At 42.8% G+C, this 21049-nt stretch overlaps 1 protein-coding gene across 3 annotated transcripts in view; it reads left to right on the top strand.

The window, feature by feature from the left end:
- LOC147014042 (synaptoporin-like) overlaps positions 1-21049 on the top strand; it is a 42548-nt gene that overhangs the window by 17846 nt on the left and 3653 nt on the right. For all 3 annotated transcript variants that reach the window (XM_085851626.1, XM_085851627.1, XM_085851629.1), the window contains 2 exons: positions 3285-3409; positions 12346-12565. In XM_085851626.1, coding sequence (XP_085707752.1) covers positions 3285-3409; positions 12346-12565 — 345 coding nt within the window. The remainder of the gene's footprint in view (positions 1-3284; positions 3410-12345; positions 12566-21049) is intronic.

The raw sequence follows: 21049 nt of genomic DNA on the forward strand, positions 1-21049 counted from the left end.
CGGATGTATGATTTGTCCAACCCAAGACGCATCTGATGGTGAGGCTGAGAATCTCTGGGGACTTGATGTATTGCTAAGGAGATTCAATCAGACTCGATGGCGTAATGGTTAGAGCATCCGCCTTGATTTGGGGAGGTCAGTCAGTGGTTAAAACCCTCTGCAAGTCATACCAAAGACTTAATTGAATAAAAAAATCGTATGTGGTGCTTCTTTACTTGATGCTCAGCATTTAAAAGGATAGAGCATGGACAAATGCTGGAAAGGCAATGGCAAACTTCCCAATAATAACACTTGCCAAGAAATTGCTTCGGCAACACCAATGCTCTGTAATGAGAATGGTACATCAAACAAAAAGAAGATATTCAGCCAAGTACAGTGCACCAGAGTGTCTGCTGTTTTACAGGGTAAGCAGATTCCACCAAAACAATCATCATCTGTCCCACAATACAAACATCAGGCCCCTTGTTGGCATTTCCATGGGAAAGATTTTTCATTCCAATTTTTAAAAATATTTTACTTGTACAAAAAGTCATCCCATCATCACCGAGCCTTTTCTCCTCCTCATTTGGCCCTATTCCCTAGCTCTTCTGTAATCTCCCACACACTGTCAACATCTCTCGCTACCTCCCCCTCCCTTCTCCTGCACCCAAAGCCTCCTCCTCTCCATCTTCCTTAACAGTGTGGACTTCAAACATCTGGGGCCTTCGCTCTAACCTGACTGATCTCTCTGTAGAGGTTGCCACTGACAAATCAGATATAATCTGTTTAACAGAAACTTTCCTCCTTCAAGATACCTTTGACTCCCTAGTGTCTCTCCCTGGGTACTCCCTCCTCTGGAATGACAGACCTGAGCCTCATCCTGGTGGCGGAGTTGCTCTCTTCATCAAAAATTCCACTCCTCACTCTCCTTACACTGCCCTCATTCCCTCACCCCCCCCAGGAATACCTCTGGCTACGGCTTCCCCTCCACTCCCACCTCATGTTTATATGTGTGTTGTACCTTCCACCAAACAGTGATGACTCCATTTACACCTCGCTCGCCAAAAATATGGTCAAACTTCTTTCATCTCATCATATGTGGTGACTTCAATTGCCATCATGCCAGTTGGCTGGGTGTGGGTACCCCTCTCACCTGCTCTTCAGCAAAATACCTCTGCTACTCATTGGGACTGACACAATCTGTCAATTTCCCAACCAGGATCTCAACCAATGGTACTCCATCACTTCTGGATCTGATTTTGACAAATTTCCCAGAAAAAGTCTGCTGTTCTTCTTTTGCTCCAATCAGTTCATCTGACCACATACTTGTTGAAGTAAACATCTCTCTGGCTGTTATTAGAGAACCACCTCAGTGCCGTCGAGTCTGGCATTTCACTCAGGTCAACTGGCAAGGTCTTCAAGCAGCCATCAAACTTCTAAACTGGTCTTCCAGCTCTACTTGCTCCGACATAAACTTATCCTGGGAATTCTTTCAAAGAAAATTGCTCTCTCTCATGCATAGATTTATCCCATCCCGTCTTCAGTTGTCATCCCCTTCCTCCCGCCCATGGTACACTGGAGCTTGTGTCAAGGTAGTTGTCCTGAAACAACTTGCCTTCTCCTCATGGAAGACAAATCCAACTGAAGGCAATCTCAGTTCCTTCCACAAAGCTCAGAACAAGTGTGTGTCTACCCTGAGGAGAGCCAGGAAGCAACATCTTTCTTATCTCAAGTCTGAACTCTCAAACCTGTCTCCCTCCACCAAATCCTGGTTACGTCGAGGTAAGTCTGTTTCTGGTATATGTTCCCCCTCCATCCCCTTCCTTACCTCAAATGGCCGCACAGCTCACACTGCACGTGAAATGGCTGAATGCCTGACTGACTCTCCCATACCAGAGAAGTACTGTACTTACGTCGCGGTTTACTTGTATTTCAATCGTTTCGTGTCATTGAGACAAGATTGAGACATGCTTGAAACCATATCGCACCTGCCAAACTGGTTCAACATGTTCACCTACAAGAACTTCGCCATATACGTACTCGATGATTATTCTGTCCATGTCACAGACAAAGTTAGAAAGGCGTTGCTGGCTCGAGGTTACATATTGGTGGTCATCGGCGGAGGAATCACTGGTGACATTCAGATCAATGATACCCATGTCCATCATCAGCTGAAGTCCTTGTACAGGCATAAGGAATCAGCTTTGATGTTAAGACAGCTGAGGGAAAACCCTAGCAAGATTCCTCAACCTAGCAGGGATGAAATGCTGGAGATGCTACATGCCAGTTGGAAGGAGCTAACGGTGGATCCAGTGCATGCTATGAAAGTCAATTTCCTGAATAATGCATTTGATGGGTCAGACGATTACATTGTCTCTGACAAACTGTTCAGCATTGTTAGAGAAGAGATGTTGAAGTTTCGGAAGGATTTGCTGACATCTACTCCCCCTTCGGACATCAAAGATCTGACATCAACCATCACCCCACCGAAGGGAGTCACCAGGAAGAGGAAGGGGGAAAGTGAGGTACCACGAGATGAGGGTGTGGAACTGATTGATTGTGAGGGAGAGGAGTTGGCTCAAGAAGAATTGATGCAAGAGGTGGAGTCCCCAGATTCAGATGAGAACGAAAGTCAGACAGACATTGTATCGATTCAAGAAGACCTCCCGTCTACCTCCACTCTCTCACACGAAGCTACAGATGATGAAACAAAAACAGACTGTGCATTCCTTGATGACATCCAAGCTGTGATCGACAAACATTCGTCTTCCACATCCGAACTCTTCACTCCACAGTTCAGCAGATTCAAAGCAATCAACGCAAACGCCCGAAGGAGTGTGAAGAAGTGCATACAGATTGCCAAAGAAAAAGTGTAGAGTGCAGTACGCATCTTGGCATTGTAATGTATGTATTTGAACAATAAAATCCATGTTCTATATTTGTCACATTTCTGTTTTTTCCACCCTGCCCTCTTATTCGGACCTGCACGCTTATTAGACCTTTTTGTATTTCCACCCTACACGCTTATTCCGCCCTCTACTCTTATTAAAATTTGGAAAATGTTCCACCCTACACGCTTATTCAGAACCTCACGCTTATTCATGACTTGACAGTATGGGATAAAAAGGAGGAGGGAAATTAGGACAAAACAAAAATATCATTTTCGAAACAAACTCAGGATCACATTGTGTGTGTGTTTGCATGTGTTTCTGACCATTGTAGTACTGGACAACAAATGAAAGCATTTTCACACTTGAATCTTTTATCTTCTCCCACTTACCTTGGTTCCCGTGTCCAATTCAAAGATTTTTGCGATCTTCGCGTTTGCAACATGCTGTGGCTACCATGGACAGGTGACCATCATGGTGCATTGCAAGAACCAATCGGCACCTCCGAGCATTGTTCACTTCCCTGTTGAATTCCCCTTCAGGTAAATACCTTATCAGCATATACTCTCTCTCTCTCTCTCTCTCTCTCTCTCTCTCTCTCTCTCTCTCTCTCTCTCTCTCTCTCTCTCTTGAAGATATATTTTGCGATGCAACTCCCAGCTTATGAAACTGGTTGGGAATCAAACCCAGACTAGAGAGCTCAGAGAAAAGCATCTTACCTCTGCACAATCCTGTCAGACCATCACGATGTTCCCAATATTTTAAAATACCTCATGTATATGGATTGGCTACTTTTGCATAACTTACTCTAAGTTCCTGTTATTGTTGATCACAAACTTTCAGAATAGGATTCTTCTCATTTTTGTCTCACTTTGCTGTTTTGTTTTTGTGTGTGTGTGAAATCTTCACAAACAAAAACAAGGTTGTGGAGTCAATACAATGTATACTTTCTGGATATATATATATATATATATATATATATTCCTTGGACTTTCTCTAAATAATCGTTAACAGAATAAAATGTTCCAAATTTTAAAAATAACTGCTCATCATGCCTTTTGAATCCATTGTTTATTAGATAGAGAAAACAGACACATACACTATAAAGCTCCACAAGAGAAACCTGAACAACAAAAGTTGGAACATACAGGAGAAAGAGATCGCTCTCTTCTGCAAAGTGTAATTCAATTCTCCTCATCCTGCCCTCTTCCCTTGCTCTTATGCAATCCCACACACTCTTTCAACAACTCTCCTTACCTTCCCCCATCCTCCCCCATCCTACACTCGCCTTCTCCTCCCCTGCACCAAAAACCTCCTCCCCTCCCTCATCCTCAACAGTGTGGACCTCAAACATCCAGGGCCTTCGCTCAAACCTGACAGATCTTTCCATATAGGTTGCCACTGACAAACCAGGCAGAATCCGCTTAACAGAAACTTTCCTCCTTCAAGACGTCTCTGACTCCCTAGTATCTCTGGATATCCTTTTGGGGACCCTCGAGGTGCTGATTGAGGAGTCTGAGCCACTGTGATTACGGGTTTCCTGGGTCAAAACTAAGATCCAGGCTTTCAATGACCTCTATGATGCTGCTATATTGTCTGTACCTGTTTGTGGTGAGGATGAGGAGGTCACAGAGAGATTCACTTACCTGGGCAGTGATATTTATGCCTCTGCTGGCTGTGAGCCACAGGTGAAGTCTTCTGAGTTGGGCCTGGGGTGTCATGGATTCATTGGATCATGGGGTGTGGTGCTGTCGGTATCTGTGCAGGAGAACGAAAGTCCAAGTCTTCAGTTCCTTGCTGCTTCCAGTCTTTCTCTACAGATGTGAGACTTGGGCTCTGACCAGGGATGGAGACTTAATTCCTGTGGTACCAGGTCTCTTCGGAGAATCCTTGACTATCGCTGGTCAGACTTTGTGTCCAACGAGCGGTTTCCGAAAGAGACTCAAATGAGATTTGTTCCCTGCATAGTCCGTGAGCGTTAGCTGTGGATGTATGTTCATGTGGCTTGTTTTTGTGACGTTGATCCTGCTCACCAGATTTTCTCACCAAGGAAGCCTCGTGAGTGGAAGAGGCTAATGGGCTGACCACGTGCCTCGTGGTTGCAGCAGATTGATTAGCATCTCAAGAAGATGGGGATGGGCCAGGCATCTGCCTGAGGTTTGGCCAGACAGAGGCCACTGGAATACCGGTGGAAAATGGACACAGCAACACACTGCTCCGGCGCATGCTCCCAGACCTGATCATGCTCCCAAGGCGAATGATGATCAGCAGGAAGAGGATGGAAAATGGCAGAAAGGAGAATAAGAAAAAGATGAGGATGATGAAGAGAAACATTGATTGGAAGAAGAGCTGGACAACAAAGTAGAAGAGAAAAGACTGACCCCACTCAGAGAAAAAACACAACTCTATTGAATCAAAAAAAAACAACCAGTCAAAAATGCTAATCAGGAGAACGAAACGATAATTTGGTAAAATTGTACCAAAATCATCCCCCTTGAAGGAAATTAACACTGTGTGCTTTGCAGTGGCACTGCTCATTCAATAAAATTACCAGGCAGACTGCAGAAATCAAGCAAGAAGAATAGACCAGGCTTGACAGACAGAAATTAAGTACCACCATGGAGACAGAGACTGAAACAGAGAGAACTGAGAAAGGAAACGGGACAAACACAACAATTCATAACATGAAACCAAAGCACAAAGCTGAAGAAGAGAATCCAAAATAAAAAAATAAACATAAAATCTAAGACAAAGACCTTGAGATAATGGGTGCTGAAAACAAACGCAAAATATAAATGACAGCAAGGAAGATTAAAAAGGGATAAAGTCAATGAGAGAAAACAAAACCAGATGTTGTAAAATGACCTGAAAATAATGTACCATGATCAAGAATTTTTTTTTTTTTACAGCCATTTTTCCCTGCTGTGCAGGGGTTTGGCTTTTTGTGAGGCAATGTTTTATGGCCGGATGCCCTTCCTGATGTCAACCCTGGTCGCCTCTTACGACACACAGGGATATGGTACACCTATTCCAACCGGGGCATGCACCAGGACCAGTACACTGGCACTCATTTCGCCGACCTCGGAAGGATGACAGGCTGAGTCAACCCCCTGGTGTTAATTCAGTAGCCAACGGGGCTTGAACTCAGGACACTGGGATCCCAAGCCGCCACCCTAACCACTAAGCCAACACCAGGCTTACCATGATCAAGAAATACAAAGGCAAAATGTATCAAGTCCCACTCAGAAAGGTAAACTTGAATATTTCTGGAAAATAATTTATGAAGAACCAAAGGAACACCACAAGGAGATGGATTGGATTTTAAACTTGGAAAAGAAAGAGCAACATGTAAGGGAAATTCCCCCAATGATATATGATGAAGAAAAAAAAAACTTGCAAAAATTCCAGATTTAAAAGCCATGGCCCAGATGGAATTCCAAATTTCTGGCTAAAGCTATCATATGTTCTCTGCAATCACTACACTTGAGCATTAAACGAACCTATACAAGAGAAAAAAGTCATTGAATGAGTTGTTCACAGAAGGTAACACCTTCCTCATCCAAAAATCTGAAGAAACCCAACTACTTCACAAGTGTAGACCAACAACATGTCCACCAACAACACAAAACTTGAAATAGGAATCATCACAGAAATTATGTACCACTACCGACCTAACACAACATGGAGGCTTAGAGGTAGAACAGAAAGGATATAAGAGGATGCTATGGAACCACAGACCACCTACCACTAAACAAGGCCATAAACAAAAACTAAAACGAGAAGACCAAATTGTTTACAGCCTGGATAGACTGCAAAAAGCTTTTGATATTGTCCCACATTCATGGATGATAAAATGCATGCAATTGTACAATACCAACCCCTAAATAATATTCTGAATGAAAACAGTGGAGTTCTGGAAGACCACATTGATATTACTACCTGGTGTTTATTTGTATGCCTGGTGTTGGCTGAAGGGTTAGGGTGGCAGGCTTGGGATCCTAGGGTCCTGAGTTCAACCCCACTCAGCTGTTGAATTAATACGAGGTGGGGTTAACTCGACCTGTCATCCTTCCGATGCTGGCAAAATGAGTGCTGGTGGCGACCTGTCAAGGATTGTGCCCAATAGCCAAGGAGACTGCTTAGGCAGCACCAATGCTCTGCACAGAGTATGGTCCCAATGGATGGATGGACATTGATATTGCAGTACTCGGAAGGAAAGATCGAGATACCAGGAGTAAAGATACGACGTGGAATCTTCCAGGGTGATAGCCTCCCCCCCACCCTCCTTTCCTGTTTTCCCTGGCTCTAGAACCACTGAACAACCTCATTAATGAGCAAGTACATGGATACACCCTGACATCCAATATTAGGACATCCAAAGAGACAGTCACATCTACTGTACATGGATGATTTAAGTTCTTCACACCGAATGATGAAGTTTACGTTTTGCAAAGTAGAAACAGAAACCATGAGTTACCCAACCCATGGGATGTAAAAACTCATGTCAGAACAGCTGTACACACAAAGACACAACAAAGTATGTAGAGTAATCTATTGCCACGTCTGCAAAAAACAAATATCCCAGTTTCAAAAAATGCATGGAAACTGTCTTTGAAAACAACGAAGTGATGCTCACATACAACCTGATGAACCATTGAAGTGTGAGCATATAAAAGCGACTATATATCATACTTAGGTACAAAAAAGACAGGATGGCCTTGCCAATTGAGATGTCAGTACCTAGTGATTTTAGCCGAAATGCACAAATCAGGAAAATTACCAAATACTGCGATCTAAAAATAATAAAGTGAAAAGACCCTGGAAGCTGAAGAATGCCAAAATTTTACCAGTGATATAAATCAGTGTAACGGGAATGATGAAGAAGAATCTTTCAAAGATCTTTAAAAAAACATCCCTGTGAATATTACTACAAACTAACTACAGTGGGAAGCTGTCCGAGGCTCAGTGACGATCCTGAAAAGGGCCCTCAGAGCAAAACTTTGAGAACTATAAAACTTCATAGCTTGGTCCATGAATCCTGATCCCTTACTGAATTGGAGGTGGATACTTCCAGATGTGGAACCTGAATATGGAGATAACAAACATACACACACACACACACACACACACACACACGGATACGTTGAGGCCTGGGAGGACTCCTTCCCACCTTCTGAAACCTGCTTATGGCGATAACAACCAATGACACACTCATTGTGAAATTAAATTAAAATGAAGATCATGATCAACACCGATTAATCTGAGCATATTACTGTTGGACCCCACTATTTGAGGGGGATACATTCCTGAAAAATTCCGTGGGGCATTGTTTAAAGAAAATTGAATCAACACACAAAATAACAAAGGGAACAGCAGGGGAAAGGGGAAACACCAACAGAATAGCAGAGGGAGAAAGTAGATAGAGACAGACAAACAAGGGATGGAGGTAACAATGAGGGTTAAGGGAGAACACAAAGGGTGGACAATATGGATACATAAGCAAAATTGTGTTTGACCAGTTTGTGATTTTTGTTAAGATCTGAGGAGAGGGAAGAGACTGCTTGCTGCCCGTGTATCAGAAAAGTGAGAGATGTTATGGCAGAGAGTGGAGTCATCAGCAAAAAGATAAAGAGGATTTTCCAGAGAGTCAGTGAGATCTTTGATGAAGATTAGGAATATGATGTGGCCTAGAACACTGCCTTTGAATAATCCAGGGAGATCCAGGAGAATAATCCTTGACAGGGAGAGAAGATGAAAGGGTTCTGTTGAGAGCCACATGTCCACGAGAGTGGAGGAAGTCAAGAATCCAAGAGTGGAGTTGGCCTTCGATTCCATAGGCAGATAGTTTGGAGAGCAAGGCAGGATGCCAGACTGTATCGGAAGCTCGAGGTGCATTCGTGGCCAAAAATGTTGGCACCCTTGCATTTTTTTTTAAATAACACAATTTTCTCGAAAAATAAGTTGAAATTGACAGAACTATTTGGTCTCCACAATTCTTTATTTCACTGGTAATATTACAGAACCTTTGTTTTTGATTCAGAACTTAACATGTTCTTTTAAATCAGAAACTAAAAAGAAATGGCATTGACAAAATTATTGACATCCTCAACTTAATATTTGGCAGCACAGCCTTTGGACAAAATAACTGCAGTCAAGCACTTCCTATGGCCATGAATGAGCTTCCTAGACCTCTCTACTGACAGTTTGGCCCACTCTACTTCTGCAAACTGCTCCAGTTCTCCCAGATTTGAAGGGTGCCTTCTCTCAACTGCTATTTTCAGATCTCCCCACAGGTGTTCAATGGGATTTAGATCTGGATGCATTGATGGCCACTTCCGAACAATCCGGCGTTTTGTCTTGAACCATTCCTGGGTGCTTTTTGAAGTGTGTTTGGGGTCATTGTCCTGCTGCAAGATGATCTTCGACAAAGACCCAGCTTTCTGACATTGTGTTGAACATTGCATTCAAAAATGCTTTGGTAATCTTCTGATTTCATGATGCCATGCACACATTCAAGGTACCCAGTGCCAGAGGCAGCACAGCAACCCCAAAACATCATTGAACCTCCTCCATGTTTGACTGTAGGGAAGGTGTTCTTTTCTTTGAAGGCTTCATTTTGTTTCCTTTAAAAATAGAGATGATGTGCTTTACTAAAAAGCTCTAAGTTGGTCTCATCTGACCACAGGAAATTCTCCCAGAAGGATTTTGGCTTGTTCAGGTGCATTTTGGCAAACTTCAGTCAGGCTTTCTTATGTCTCTCTCAGCAGTGGGGTCCTCCTTGGTCTTTTACCATAGAATCCCCTTTCATTGAGTTGGCAACAGATGTTGCAAGTTGAAACTGTCGATCTTGTGTCTGAAGGTCAGCTTGAATCTGTTTGGCAGTTGATTGAGGTGCTTTCTCCACCATTCGAACAATCCTTCGCTGCAATCTTCGATCAAGTTTTCTCTTGCAGCCATATCCAGGGAGATTGGCTACAGTGCCATGGGCCTTTAACTTCCTGATAACATTACGTATAGTGGACACAGGAACATCAAGGTCTCTGGAGATGGACTTGTAGCCTTGAGATTGTCCATGCTTGGCTACAATCTTGTGTCTGACTTCCTCAGACAATTCTCTGGTTTTCTTTCTTTTCTCCATGCTCATTTGGTACACACATTGACACAAAATAGCAGACTGACTCCTTTTCTCTCTTCAAACTGGATGAATGAGTGATTTTTATATTGCAGGCACCTGCAACTCACCACAGGTGAGTTCAATTCCAAAGTAAAGGAGAATCACCTGCTTGAAATGAAATTATTTCCAACAACTTCGAAAAGGTGCCAATAATATTGTCCGGCCCATTTTAGGATTTCAAAGTGGAATAAGCTAAGGTTTACTAATTTTTGTTTTGTTCCATAGCAAACCAAGGAAATACATTTGTGGATAACAAAATATTTTTTTATTTCAACAATTTTCTGGAAGAAATGGTGCATTATTTGAAAATTAAACTGCAAGGGTGCCAATATTTTGGGCCACGATTGTATGTCCAGAGAGACGGCCCTGATCTCATGTCTGATATTGAGGGCCTCCATCCATTGTTGGGAGACTAGAAGCAGCATATCCAAGGTAGAGTGACCAGGTCTGAATCTGAATTGATGATCTGAGATTAGGCTTTTGGAGAAAAGGAATGATTTTATGTCAACTGTGATGATAGATTCCATGACCTTGTTGATGATTGGAAGTGCAGTAAGCTCATTGATCTGTAATTGAGGGGATCTGTTTTTGCACCTTTTTATATAATGCTGTGATGTTGGCTGATTTACAATTTCCCAGGTGGATATAGGAGACCAGTCCTGAAGTGTAAAAAAAACAAACTGCGAATATGCGAAGCGCAAATGTTGAAGCAGGTCACAATTTATGACCTGCAAATATGCGGGGTCCGTGAAGAGCGCGTACGTGAATAGCGGGGCCAGACAGTACTTGGAATGTACGATCCTAACTTATTGGAATTTCCTGGACCTATCACATCACCATGTATGATCATGAAACATTGTACATCATTATCTGGTTTAAAATTATGTAATGATTTATCATGGCTTATAGTTTTGCTTTGCACAGGAGGAGGCCACTCAGTCCATCAAGCCTCTCTCATCTCCACATTTCCGACAACCCAGGGATACAACACTGTCCCTGCACACCCCAACCCCCCCCCCCCCACTTGTTTTATTTAAAATATATATTTTGTTCCTAACTACAGCAGATAAAAAAACAAATGTAACTATACATTCCCACTTGACATTGAATTCTCTCTCTCTATCTCTATCTCCATCTTCCCTTCTCTTCAACACACACACACACACACACACACACACACACACACACACACACACACACACACACACACACACACACACACACACACACACACACACACACACACACACACACACACACACACACACACACACACACACACACACACACACTAATCAGACAGCACAACTCTATTATAAATCTTTCTTAAGAACATGTATTAGATTTTATCAATTTTTTTTTTCCCACGATCCTGAAAAATAACACAGACACACAAAGGAATATATATTACCCTTTATTTGAAGCATATATGAAAGGTCATGCATAGAAAAAAAAATTCTCACAAAGTTATAGCAAAACAAAAAATCGTTCTGGCTCCAGGGAAAAAGAAGCCATTAACACATCGTGGGAATAAGCTTTCCCTCGATCCTGAACAGAAAAAAAAAACAAAACACACATGTAGTAACATGCATTACTCTCTATTTGAAGCACTTATGAAAGGTCATACATAAAAATGTTTTTATAACAAAGTTATAGGAGAACAAAAATCAGGCCGGGTCAATATGATCCACTTCTGCGTTCCAGGGGGTATTCGATTTTTAAATATTTTTCCCTGCGATCATGAAAAATATAATAATAAAACACATACACACAGGAATATGTATTACCCTTTGTTTGAAGCATGTATGAAATCTCATGAATAAAAATGTTTTGTTATGGTGAAACAATCATTCTTGGCCCAGATCAATATGACCCACATCTGCATTATCAGGGTATTTCACTTTAAAATATTTTTCCCACAATCCTGAAAAACAAAAAAACAAAACACACATGTCAGAACATGAATATCCTTTATTTGAAACTCTTATGAAAGGTCATGCATAAAAATGTTTTAATAACAAAGTTATAGGAGAACAAAAATCAGACCGGGTCAATATGACCCACTTCTGCATCACAGGGAAGTTGTTCAAACAAACCAAAAAAGAACAAACTCTCAACATTAGTTGCATATTTTTTGTTATTGCAGATAACCACAGTCCATTATCATATTTGGTCTCGGATATGTGATTGTGCTCTGTTTCTTCTTCACAGATCTTTATATCACCAAACCTTTAGCCTCTGATTTTTCACAAATTTACCATTTTCCATATAATTGTTTTTTTTTTTGTTTTTTATCTTCCACAGCTTCCCGACAATGTCTGTGCGTTTGCCTAGCTGTGTTCGTCCTCCAGGAGCCGGTGCTACAACACAACCCTTTTTTATCCGTGGCTCTTCCTTACTCCCTGAGGCTGCCCAGATGTTTGTGGCCGTGGGTGTGATGGCTCTACTTTATTGTGTGCTGGCCACTGTAGTCTACATCTTCTTCCAGCACAAATACCTTGTGGACAACCGTGGGCCCCGGGTGGTATGTCTGCCGCTTTGGCAATGTCTTTCTGGACTCCAAGCGAGACTCATAGAAAAGTGAGAAATTATTCTTTAGTTTATCTTATCACGTGGTGTGCAGTGAGTTTGCGAGCATAAATAATGAACAGCACAGTAGAGACACAGGACTCAAGACAACAGATTGCCGATACTGAACTTAAATCCTATTCCTCCTTGAGAACCAAATTAATGCACAAGATTCTGCTCCTCTTGATGTCCTGGCCTTTTGATATGTGTACATCGTGGTACAAGTGTACATGAGATGGATATTCTACGTATTGGGTGTATGTTGACGACCTCCCTGGTATAATCAGCTGAAGAAAAGTGCCAAAGCACAAGTGTAGGATGAAACTGAAGATAATATAGTCAACATTCGTATTGTGGACTAACTGACTGGACTGCAGTCTTACTATTGGGCATTCAACCGTTTTCAATATAACTTCGATAGAACTTCCATCGACAGAGGGACAAGAAAGTCATGCAGCGATCATCATACCGTGATTGACCTGATAATGATCATATCTGAAGTTCTACAAAAATGGCAAGATGTACTGGTGAATGCAAATGAGAACCTTTGAGGAAATGCAGTACTTTTCTTGTTATCATTTCAGGGCCAACATTAATAAGTTAGGCAGTACAAAATATTTGTTCTTTTATTTTTGAAGATTGCTGGGGCCTCAATGAGACCTTCAAACTCCGATGACCCACAAAAGTACCTTCTTGGTTTTGTTTTTTTTGCAGACATTAAACCAGGGACTATGAACATGACATATTGCAGACCTGTTAAAGACCTAAGTTATTAGATCAGCGAGATGTAACTCAATATGATTTCAGAAGGTGCACCATATTATCCATAACATGGAGTGATGAGGACAGCTTGAGACCAAGTCAGTATGTTCATGTGATACATGCAAGGCCAAAAAAACCAGAACACAGATCGAAGCATCATTGGATGGGTGTAACGTTTGAGAACCTAAAACTTGGCACACGAGAAAATGACTCATGTTAACGTGAGCTGAACTTTCTTTGATGGCAGAAGTCCCTGGTATACAAGAGCAATTGTAATAGCAGTAGCTCAACCAGCACTGCTGCTGCAAAACAAGCAATAACCAAAGGAGAAGTATTTGTAGAAAGCAAGGAACAAAACAAGTGCGATAGACAAATCGGTCAAAATTATCTTACCGAAGTTTGAGCACTTCTCGAAGGATCGGCAACTCCTTGCTTGTGTCTAGGTGCAATAAAATGTAAAAGAGCAGCAAGGATTCAGTCAGGTCTGCTGAAGGACAACATTCCACAGTCTTTCAGGTGTGCTAAAGGACAACATTCCACAGTCTTTCAGGTGTGCTAAATGACAACATTCCACAGTCTGTGGGTCATACCAACAGGTGATATCACCCCCACATATACTATCCCTACACAAGACATTATAATATTAAAAAATTTAAATGTACATATTGTTCGATGTACACTGTGTTCTCATCAACACACTCTGTCCATTGGTACCACAGCCTCTTAATGCCAGATATTTTCCTTTCATATGCAGCACATGGATGTTGTTTGCATAATTTGCTGGGGGCATGGCTGCACCACAAAAGTACTGTCCCCTGTAGGTTAGAGCAAGAACTTGTCATTTGTTAAGGGTTCTGGTGATAGTTCATCTATTCTCCGCTAAGGACACCCTGGGATCTTTAGCGTCTACTAAAGCCATTTCCACACCAAATATACCGGCAAAATGCGGCATTGCACATTGAAATATCGGCATTGCACAATGTATTGTGTAGCTAAAAGGTTTTAGCCACCATTCACATCAAAGAGATGCCAGAAAATTGGTGGAAAAAATACTGGCATTTTGCTGAAAGCTGGTGCAATGTGAAAAGAGCTAAACTAAAGTTAGCAGATGCAATGCCTGGTTTAACATTCATCTGAGAGATGGCACAAATATTGATGTCTCACCCTACTTGCGAAGCAAAATGGTGACAGTTTATAGCTGAGCCGACATAGGGAGAAGACGGAGCCTCATTTCATTCAGCTGAACATTGCTCTGGCTCAGAATTATGAGCATAGTTTTGACAGCATCAGTGATGCACTCTAAAAAGCTGCCTTACTCATTTTGCCAAACAACAAGCAATCTTATTCATTATCTGCTCCTCACATAGTGACATTAAATGTTCAAGCCAAATTAGATCTGTGACTTGCTGCAGGTACCATGTAAACCTGCACTAACCTGTTTCATGGCCAGGTTGTCGGCAACTAAACCATCCCCCCCACCAGGTTTTCTGGTGAGGAGGGTGTATGGTTATGGACATCCAGCAGGATTAAAAACAAAACCTGTCAAAGGGTGGAGGAGCTCCTTGTGAGCCAATGGCCATCCATTACTTATGTCCAACTGTGTCTGTCCTCCAGCAGTTGGGTTACTTTTTTTTAGGAGGTTGGTGGCAGGATTTGCACTCCAGCTAACGTAAAACACTTCATTCCACAAAACCCACAAATGTAAGGAAATCTAAAAACCCACTCCGTGCGAGTACCCCTTGTGCTGCTGCCCTTCTCACGGCATCTCACCGGATGACGGGATTAGGGCAAAGCCTTCGGGACCCCCATTCCTTGATGATAGGAGGAAAACCAAGGGGTAAACCTCCAGGGTCAGATTGCGATGGTGCTGACGTGTCATCCACCAGACGGCAGTCTTCTTGGGTTAACCTGAGGCGGTCCCTTTGGGTGGGTGCCTGGAATGTTCCATCTCGAAGAAAGGATGATCACCTGTCTCTGTTATCATCTGAGCTCAAGCGTTTGAACATCGGTATTGCAGCACTCTCTGAGGTTCGGAGACCAGATAGTGGCGAGATCATGGCGGGTGGTTACACCGACTATTGCTCTGGTCCCTCTGATGGTTACCATGCCAAAGGAGTTGCTGTAGCTGTTTCAAATAAGCTGACTCCAATGATAATTGAGGTAACACCGGTCAATGAGCATATTATGAGATGAAGGATTTGTCACTCCTTGGGTGTCATTTTCCTGGTCTCTGAATATGCTCCAACTGAGGTGAGTGATCTCACCATGAAAGATGCATTCTATGCCGTGCTCGAGTCTGTGGTTGATCAGTGCCCCAGGCGAGATACTCTTCTAGTCTTGGGGGATTTCAATGCATCGACTGGAACTGATAAGTATGGTTATGAGACGTGTGTTGGTCCCCATTGGTCTGGAAATGTGAACCAGAATAGCACCAAGTTCCTTGACTTTGCAAGAAGTCATGGACTTAGGGTGGCTGGTTCATGGTTTCAGTGCCCAAAGACTCATCGCTGGACTTGGTATTCCAATGTTGGTGGTGTGGGAAAGGGGATTGACCATGTGCTCATTGATGGTCGCTGGAGGATGATCCAGAACTCCAGGGTCGACCGGAGTGCTCAATTCATCAATACCAATTACAGGCTTGTTGTAGCAACTCTGAAGTTGCAGCTTAAATCTGGGAGAATGGTACCATCCCAGCCTTGGTTGGATGTTGGCAAGCTGAAGGATGACAGGGCAGCTGAGAAGTTTGTGACCAGGCTGAGTGGGGATTTGGGGGGTCTGGGTGCTTTGGGGAATCCTGAAGAGTTGTGGAGTACCTTTAAGACCAAAGTCCTTGATGTTGCCGATGCATGTCTTGTAACTCAACAGGAGGCGAGGAAGAATTTTGTCTCTCAAGGGAAACTGGATACCATTGACCAGTCACAGGGCCAAGCTTAATGGCAGAGCTCAGCTGTTCAGGGAGCTGAAGCGTAAAACTGTACATCTGATTAGGGTGGACGAGAAGGCCTATGTGTGAGGAATCTGTGAGGGGGTAGAAAATCATCTGTGGTCAAGTGATTCTCGTCCGGCTTACAGGGGAATTTGTGCATTGCATTCCGCCAAGCCCGTCCTTCGGTGTACTGCAGTTAGAGCAGAGGATGATGGGCTCTTGACAGAGGAGTCCAAAGTGAAAGCCCGCTGGGCCGGTTACTTTTGGCGGCTGTACCAGACTGATTCACCAGCTGTCGAGTTGGATGTTAGGGGTGTTACTGAGCCTCCAATCAACTGTGATCCACCTTCGTTTGTGGAAACAGGTTGCGGTGAACCAATTGAAATAGGGTGAAGCTCCTGGGATCTGTGGCATCCATGCTTAACTCCTCAAGGCCAGTGGAAATGCTGTACTCATGTCATTGCATGCAGTTCTTTTCTCTGACTGGAACACAGGCATCATCCCAATTAACTGGAGGAGGGGCCTTGTTGTCCCTCTCTGGAAAGGTAAGGGTGATCACCATGACTGCAACAACTACCGAGGGGTGATGTTGCTCTCAATGCCGGACAAGGTCCTTGCTGGAATAATTATTGACAGGGTTCACCATCATCTGTTTGAGCAACAGCGCCCAGAGCAGTCAGGCTTTACACCAAAAAGGTCAACAATTTACCGTATCCTTGCCCTTTGGGTCTTCTCCGAACGCAGACGAGAGTTTTGGTAGGGGCTGCTTGCAGCTTATGTTGATCTCTGCAAAGCATTAGATCCAGTGAATCGGGATACCCTCTGAAGGATTCTTCGTCTTCATGGGGTGACACCAAAACTGATCAATCTGATGTCTGAACTATACTCTGATACTGTGAGTGCTGTGAGATGTGGTGATATCATCTCCGACTTATTTCCAGTTGTTACTGGAGCTTGCCAGGGTTGTGCACCGGTCCCCACACTTTTCAGCGCTTGTCTGGACTGGATTCTAGGGAGGATGTTAGAGATCAAGCCACAGTGCATTATTTGGGAATGTTAAGATCTCTGACCTTGATTTCGCAGATGATGCAGTCATCTTTGCGGAAACACGGGATATCCTCTTGGGGGCCCTCAATGTGCTGAATGAGAAGTTACAGCTGCTGGGATTTTGGGTTTCCTGGGTCAAAACTAACATCCAGGCTTTCAATGACATCTTGGATGCTGCTTTCTTGTCTGCACCTGTTTGTAGTGAGGATGTTGAGGTCACGGAGAGGTTCATCTGACCTTGATTTCGCAGATGATATAGTCATCTTAGCGGAGACACGGGATATCCTTTTGGGGGCCCTTAATGTGCTGAATGAGGAGTTACAGCTGCTGGGATTTTGGGTTTCCTGGGTCAAAACTAAGATCCAGGCTTTCAATGACATCTTGGATGCTGCTTTCTTGTGTGCACCTGTTTGTGGTGAGGATGTTGAGGTCACGGAGAGATTCACTTGCCTTGGCAGTGATATTCATGTCTCTGCTGGCTGTGAGCCAGAGGTCAACAGACGTTTGGGTCGGGCCTGGAGAATCATGGATTCACTGGATCATGGGGTGTGGTGTTGTCGGTACCTGTGCAGGTGGCGAAAGTCTGAGTCTTCAGGTCCTTTGTGCTTCCATTCTTGCTCTACAGATGTGAGAGTTGGACTCTGACCAGGGATCTCAGATGGAGACTTAATTCCTTTTGTAGCAGGTCTCTTCGGAGAATCCTTGGCTATCGCTTGTCAGACTTTTTGTCCAATGGACGGTTGCTGAGAGAGACTCAAATGAGATTTATTACCTGCATAGTTAATGAGCATCAACTGTGGCTGTATGGACATGTGGCTCGTTTTCCTGATGATGATCCTGCTCACCAGATTCTCTCAGCGAGGGAGCCTCATGTGTGGAGGAGGCCAATAGGCCGACCACATGCCTCGTGATTGCAGCAGGTTTATCAGAATCTCAAGGAGATGGGGATGGGCCAGGCATCTGCCTGGTGGATGGCCAGACAGAGGCCCCTGGAGTATTGATGGAAAGTAGACGCAGCAACGTGCTGCTCCAGTGCATGCTCCCGTACCTGACCTGACCTGACAACACACTGGCAAACAAGAGGTATGAGTGCAGGGGAAATCACAGCCAAAGGTAGTCCTGTGGGATTGGAGGTATTAGAGCAGTACACAGAGAGTGAGAAATTGAGATCTCATGTTGGAGGTCTCAACATTATAACAAGAAAAGGACATCGTGCAGAATACGATACTTGCAAAATCCAACCCCCCCCCCTCCAAAGGTTGCCATGGATACATCAAATTGTACATTTCATTACGATTAAAATTGACAATCTTAATCAAAGCTCAGATCAATTGGATGAAAATTGACGATTTATAGATTGAAATTTGATGATTTTAGGGGTTTGACCTTGAGTTGACCTTTGACCTTTTGACATGAAAAAATAGTGGCTTTCCCAATTCAGTGATGGACTATGCAATTGCTGTTTAATTTTCAAGTCAATCGGGTGAAAAATGACGATTTTAGAGATACGACCTGAAGATGACCTTTGACCTTTGACCTCAAATCGGTCGGCTTCTCAGTTGAGACTACCTCTACAACCTGGTAAAGTTTCATGACTATTATAGTTTAGAATTGTGACATGCAGGCGATTGACAAACAGACAGACAGACAGAGTAACAAAATCGACTAACCTATATACTTGAAAAACCTTCGATTTTGCAAGTAACAAGGTATCTCTTTCGATTTGAGACCTTGTTATAATGTTCAGAACAGTGAAATCCATCCTATTGTCCTCATGACTATCTAAAAGCTTCTACCATTCTTATTAAAAATCTTTGGAGATATTTTAAAAAACATCCAAAACTAGAAGGGCACTCGGTAGAGCGCATACCTCTGCCACGTAATACCTGATCCACGAGAACATATCGAGCCCAATGCATTTTTGGAATATCATGCTGCATATCGTTTTTGGCCGGATCTCTCAATGATGAAGAATCAATTTAGAAATTAAATAATTCTCGTATCCAGATCCAGATCCAGATTCGGATCTTCACCAAAATCAAATCAATTCATCATGGTCAAACACTCAACATGTCCACCAAGTTTCATCCAGATCCATCAACAACGATTTGAGAGATCATGCTATATATCATTTTAGCCCTATCTCTCAATGGTGAAGAATCACTTTAAAAATTCTAGTAGTCGGATCCGGATCCGGATCTTCACCAAAATCTAATCAGTTGTCCTTGTCACACACCCAAACTTCCCCCCAAATTTCATCCGGATCCATCCACAACTTTTTGAGATATTCTGCACACAAACAGACAGACAGATTAGAGAGGGTTGGAAACATAACCTCTTTCACCTTCGGCAGAGGTAATGAGGTGGCAATTGTTACGAATTTGGTGTTTGTCAGATGTTTCAATTGTAATCAACCTTTATTGATGAATGGAAGAAAAGGGATGGAGGGTAAGGCGAAGGGGTGCATACATAGAAGTAACACTTTTGGGATTATCGTTACATATATGCATGTCATGTATTTCAGCAAACATCCAAATGATAAAGCCACGTAATGTTGAGCATGGTATTCAGGTGTTTACTAGCTGGTATGGGTTGGGAAACCTTGATATCTTTGAACAATAATGAGTATCAGGATGAAATTAGCGAGACATCGGGTTATGAGTGAAGGTGGGAAACGTTGTGGGTATTCGCAGGTGCATGTGTGCAGTGCTCAAGTTTATGGTGCCTTTTATTCCTGTCCTCATCACTTTTTTTTTTTTTTAGATTGAAGGTTATCCTGACTACAATTCATCTGCACTAATTGTGCCTCCTCCTATAGCATAGGGAAAGGCTTATTGCTGTTGTCAGGTTTGTTTCTACAATTAGCACCCCCATTTTTTAATGGTACCACAGAGTTTCTTCGACCCCTCAGAGTATGAAACAATCATTTAGGAAAAACCAAATTCTTCTTGCACTCTCGACAATCCAAATTTCTGAGCTGTATGCGGCTGGGACTTTCGGAATGTAATTTTGTATCACTAATGCAAATATAAAATATGCGGGGGTGACCTAATTTTTTGACATTGACATAATTTTAAGGTCATGACCTAATTATAGGCATTTTCACCCTAACTCGACAAAAGTTTGCCCGACCGGAATGAAATTGTCCTCTCTAAATAGCCGAGAGCAAGCAACATTTAAGATAAATTTTCATCATCCCCCTCCGGGTTAAAAGTGAAGGTCTTACACTGTTACAGGTATTAAATCACCATTTAGGTTTTTCTCCCTATTGTCTGCCAATGCCCAAGGACTCTTTGAATCGAATTGGGAATAAAAAGAATGTGGGATTGACATAATTTTTTACCTTGACCTAATGTTGAGGTCATGACCCAATTATAGACATTTTAACATTTTTCACCGTAACTCGACTCAAGTTTGTCTGATCAGAATGAAATTGATCTGGCTAGATAGCCCAGAGAAAGGCGCATTTCAACTTAATTTACAGCACATCATATCCCCCACCCCCCCCTCAAGGGTTGAAAGTCAAGTTCTTCCACCCCATGGAGTACGAAACCATCATTTAGGTTTTTCTCCTTTTTATGGCAAATTCCGAGCTGTATTTCAGATCCTGCTCGGACTTTTGGAATAAAAATTTGCATCAATCATGGGAATAAAACTTTGCAGGGTTTACATAATTTTTTTGACCTTGACCTAATCCACTACATT

Source organism: Eptatretus burgeri, chromosome 13 (assembly GCF_056783735.1).
Source record: "Eptatretus burgeri isolate ZD-2024b chromosome 13, Ebu_testis_v1, whole genome shotgun sequence".
NCBI classification, from domain to species: Eukaryota; Metazoa; Chordata; class Myxini; order Myxiniformes; family Myxinidae; genus Eptatretus; species Eptatretus burgeri.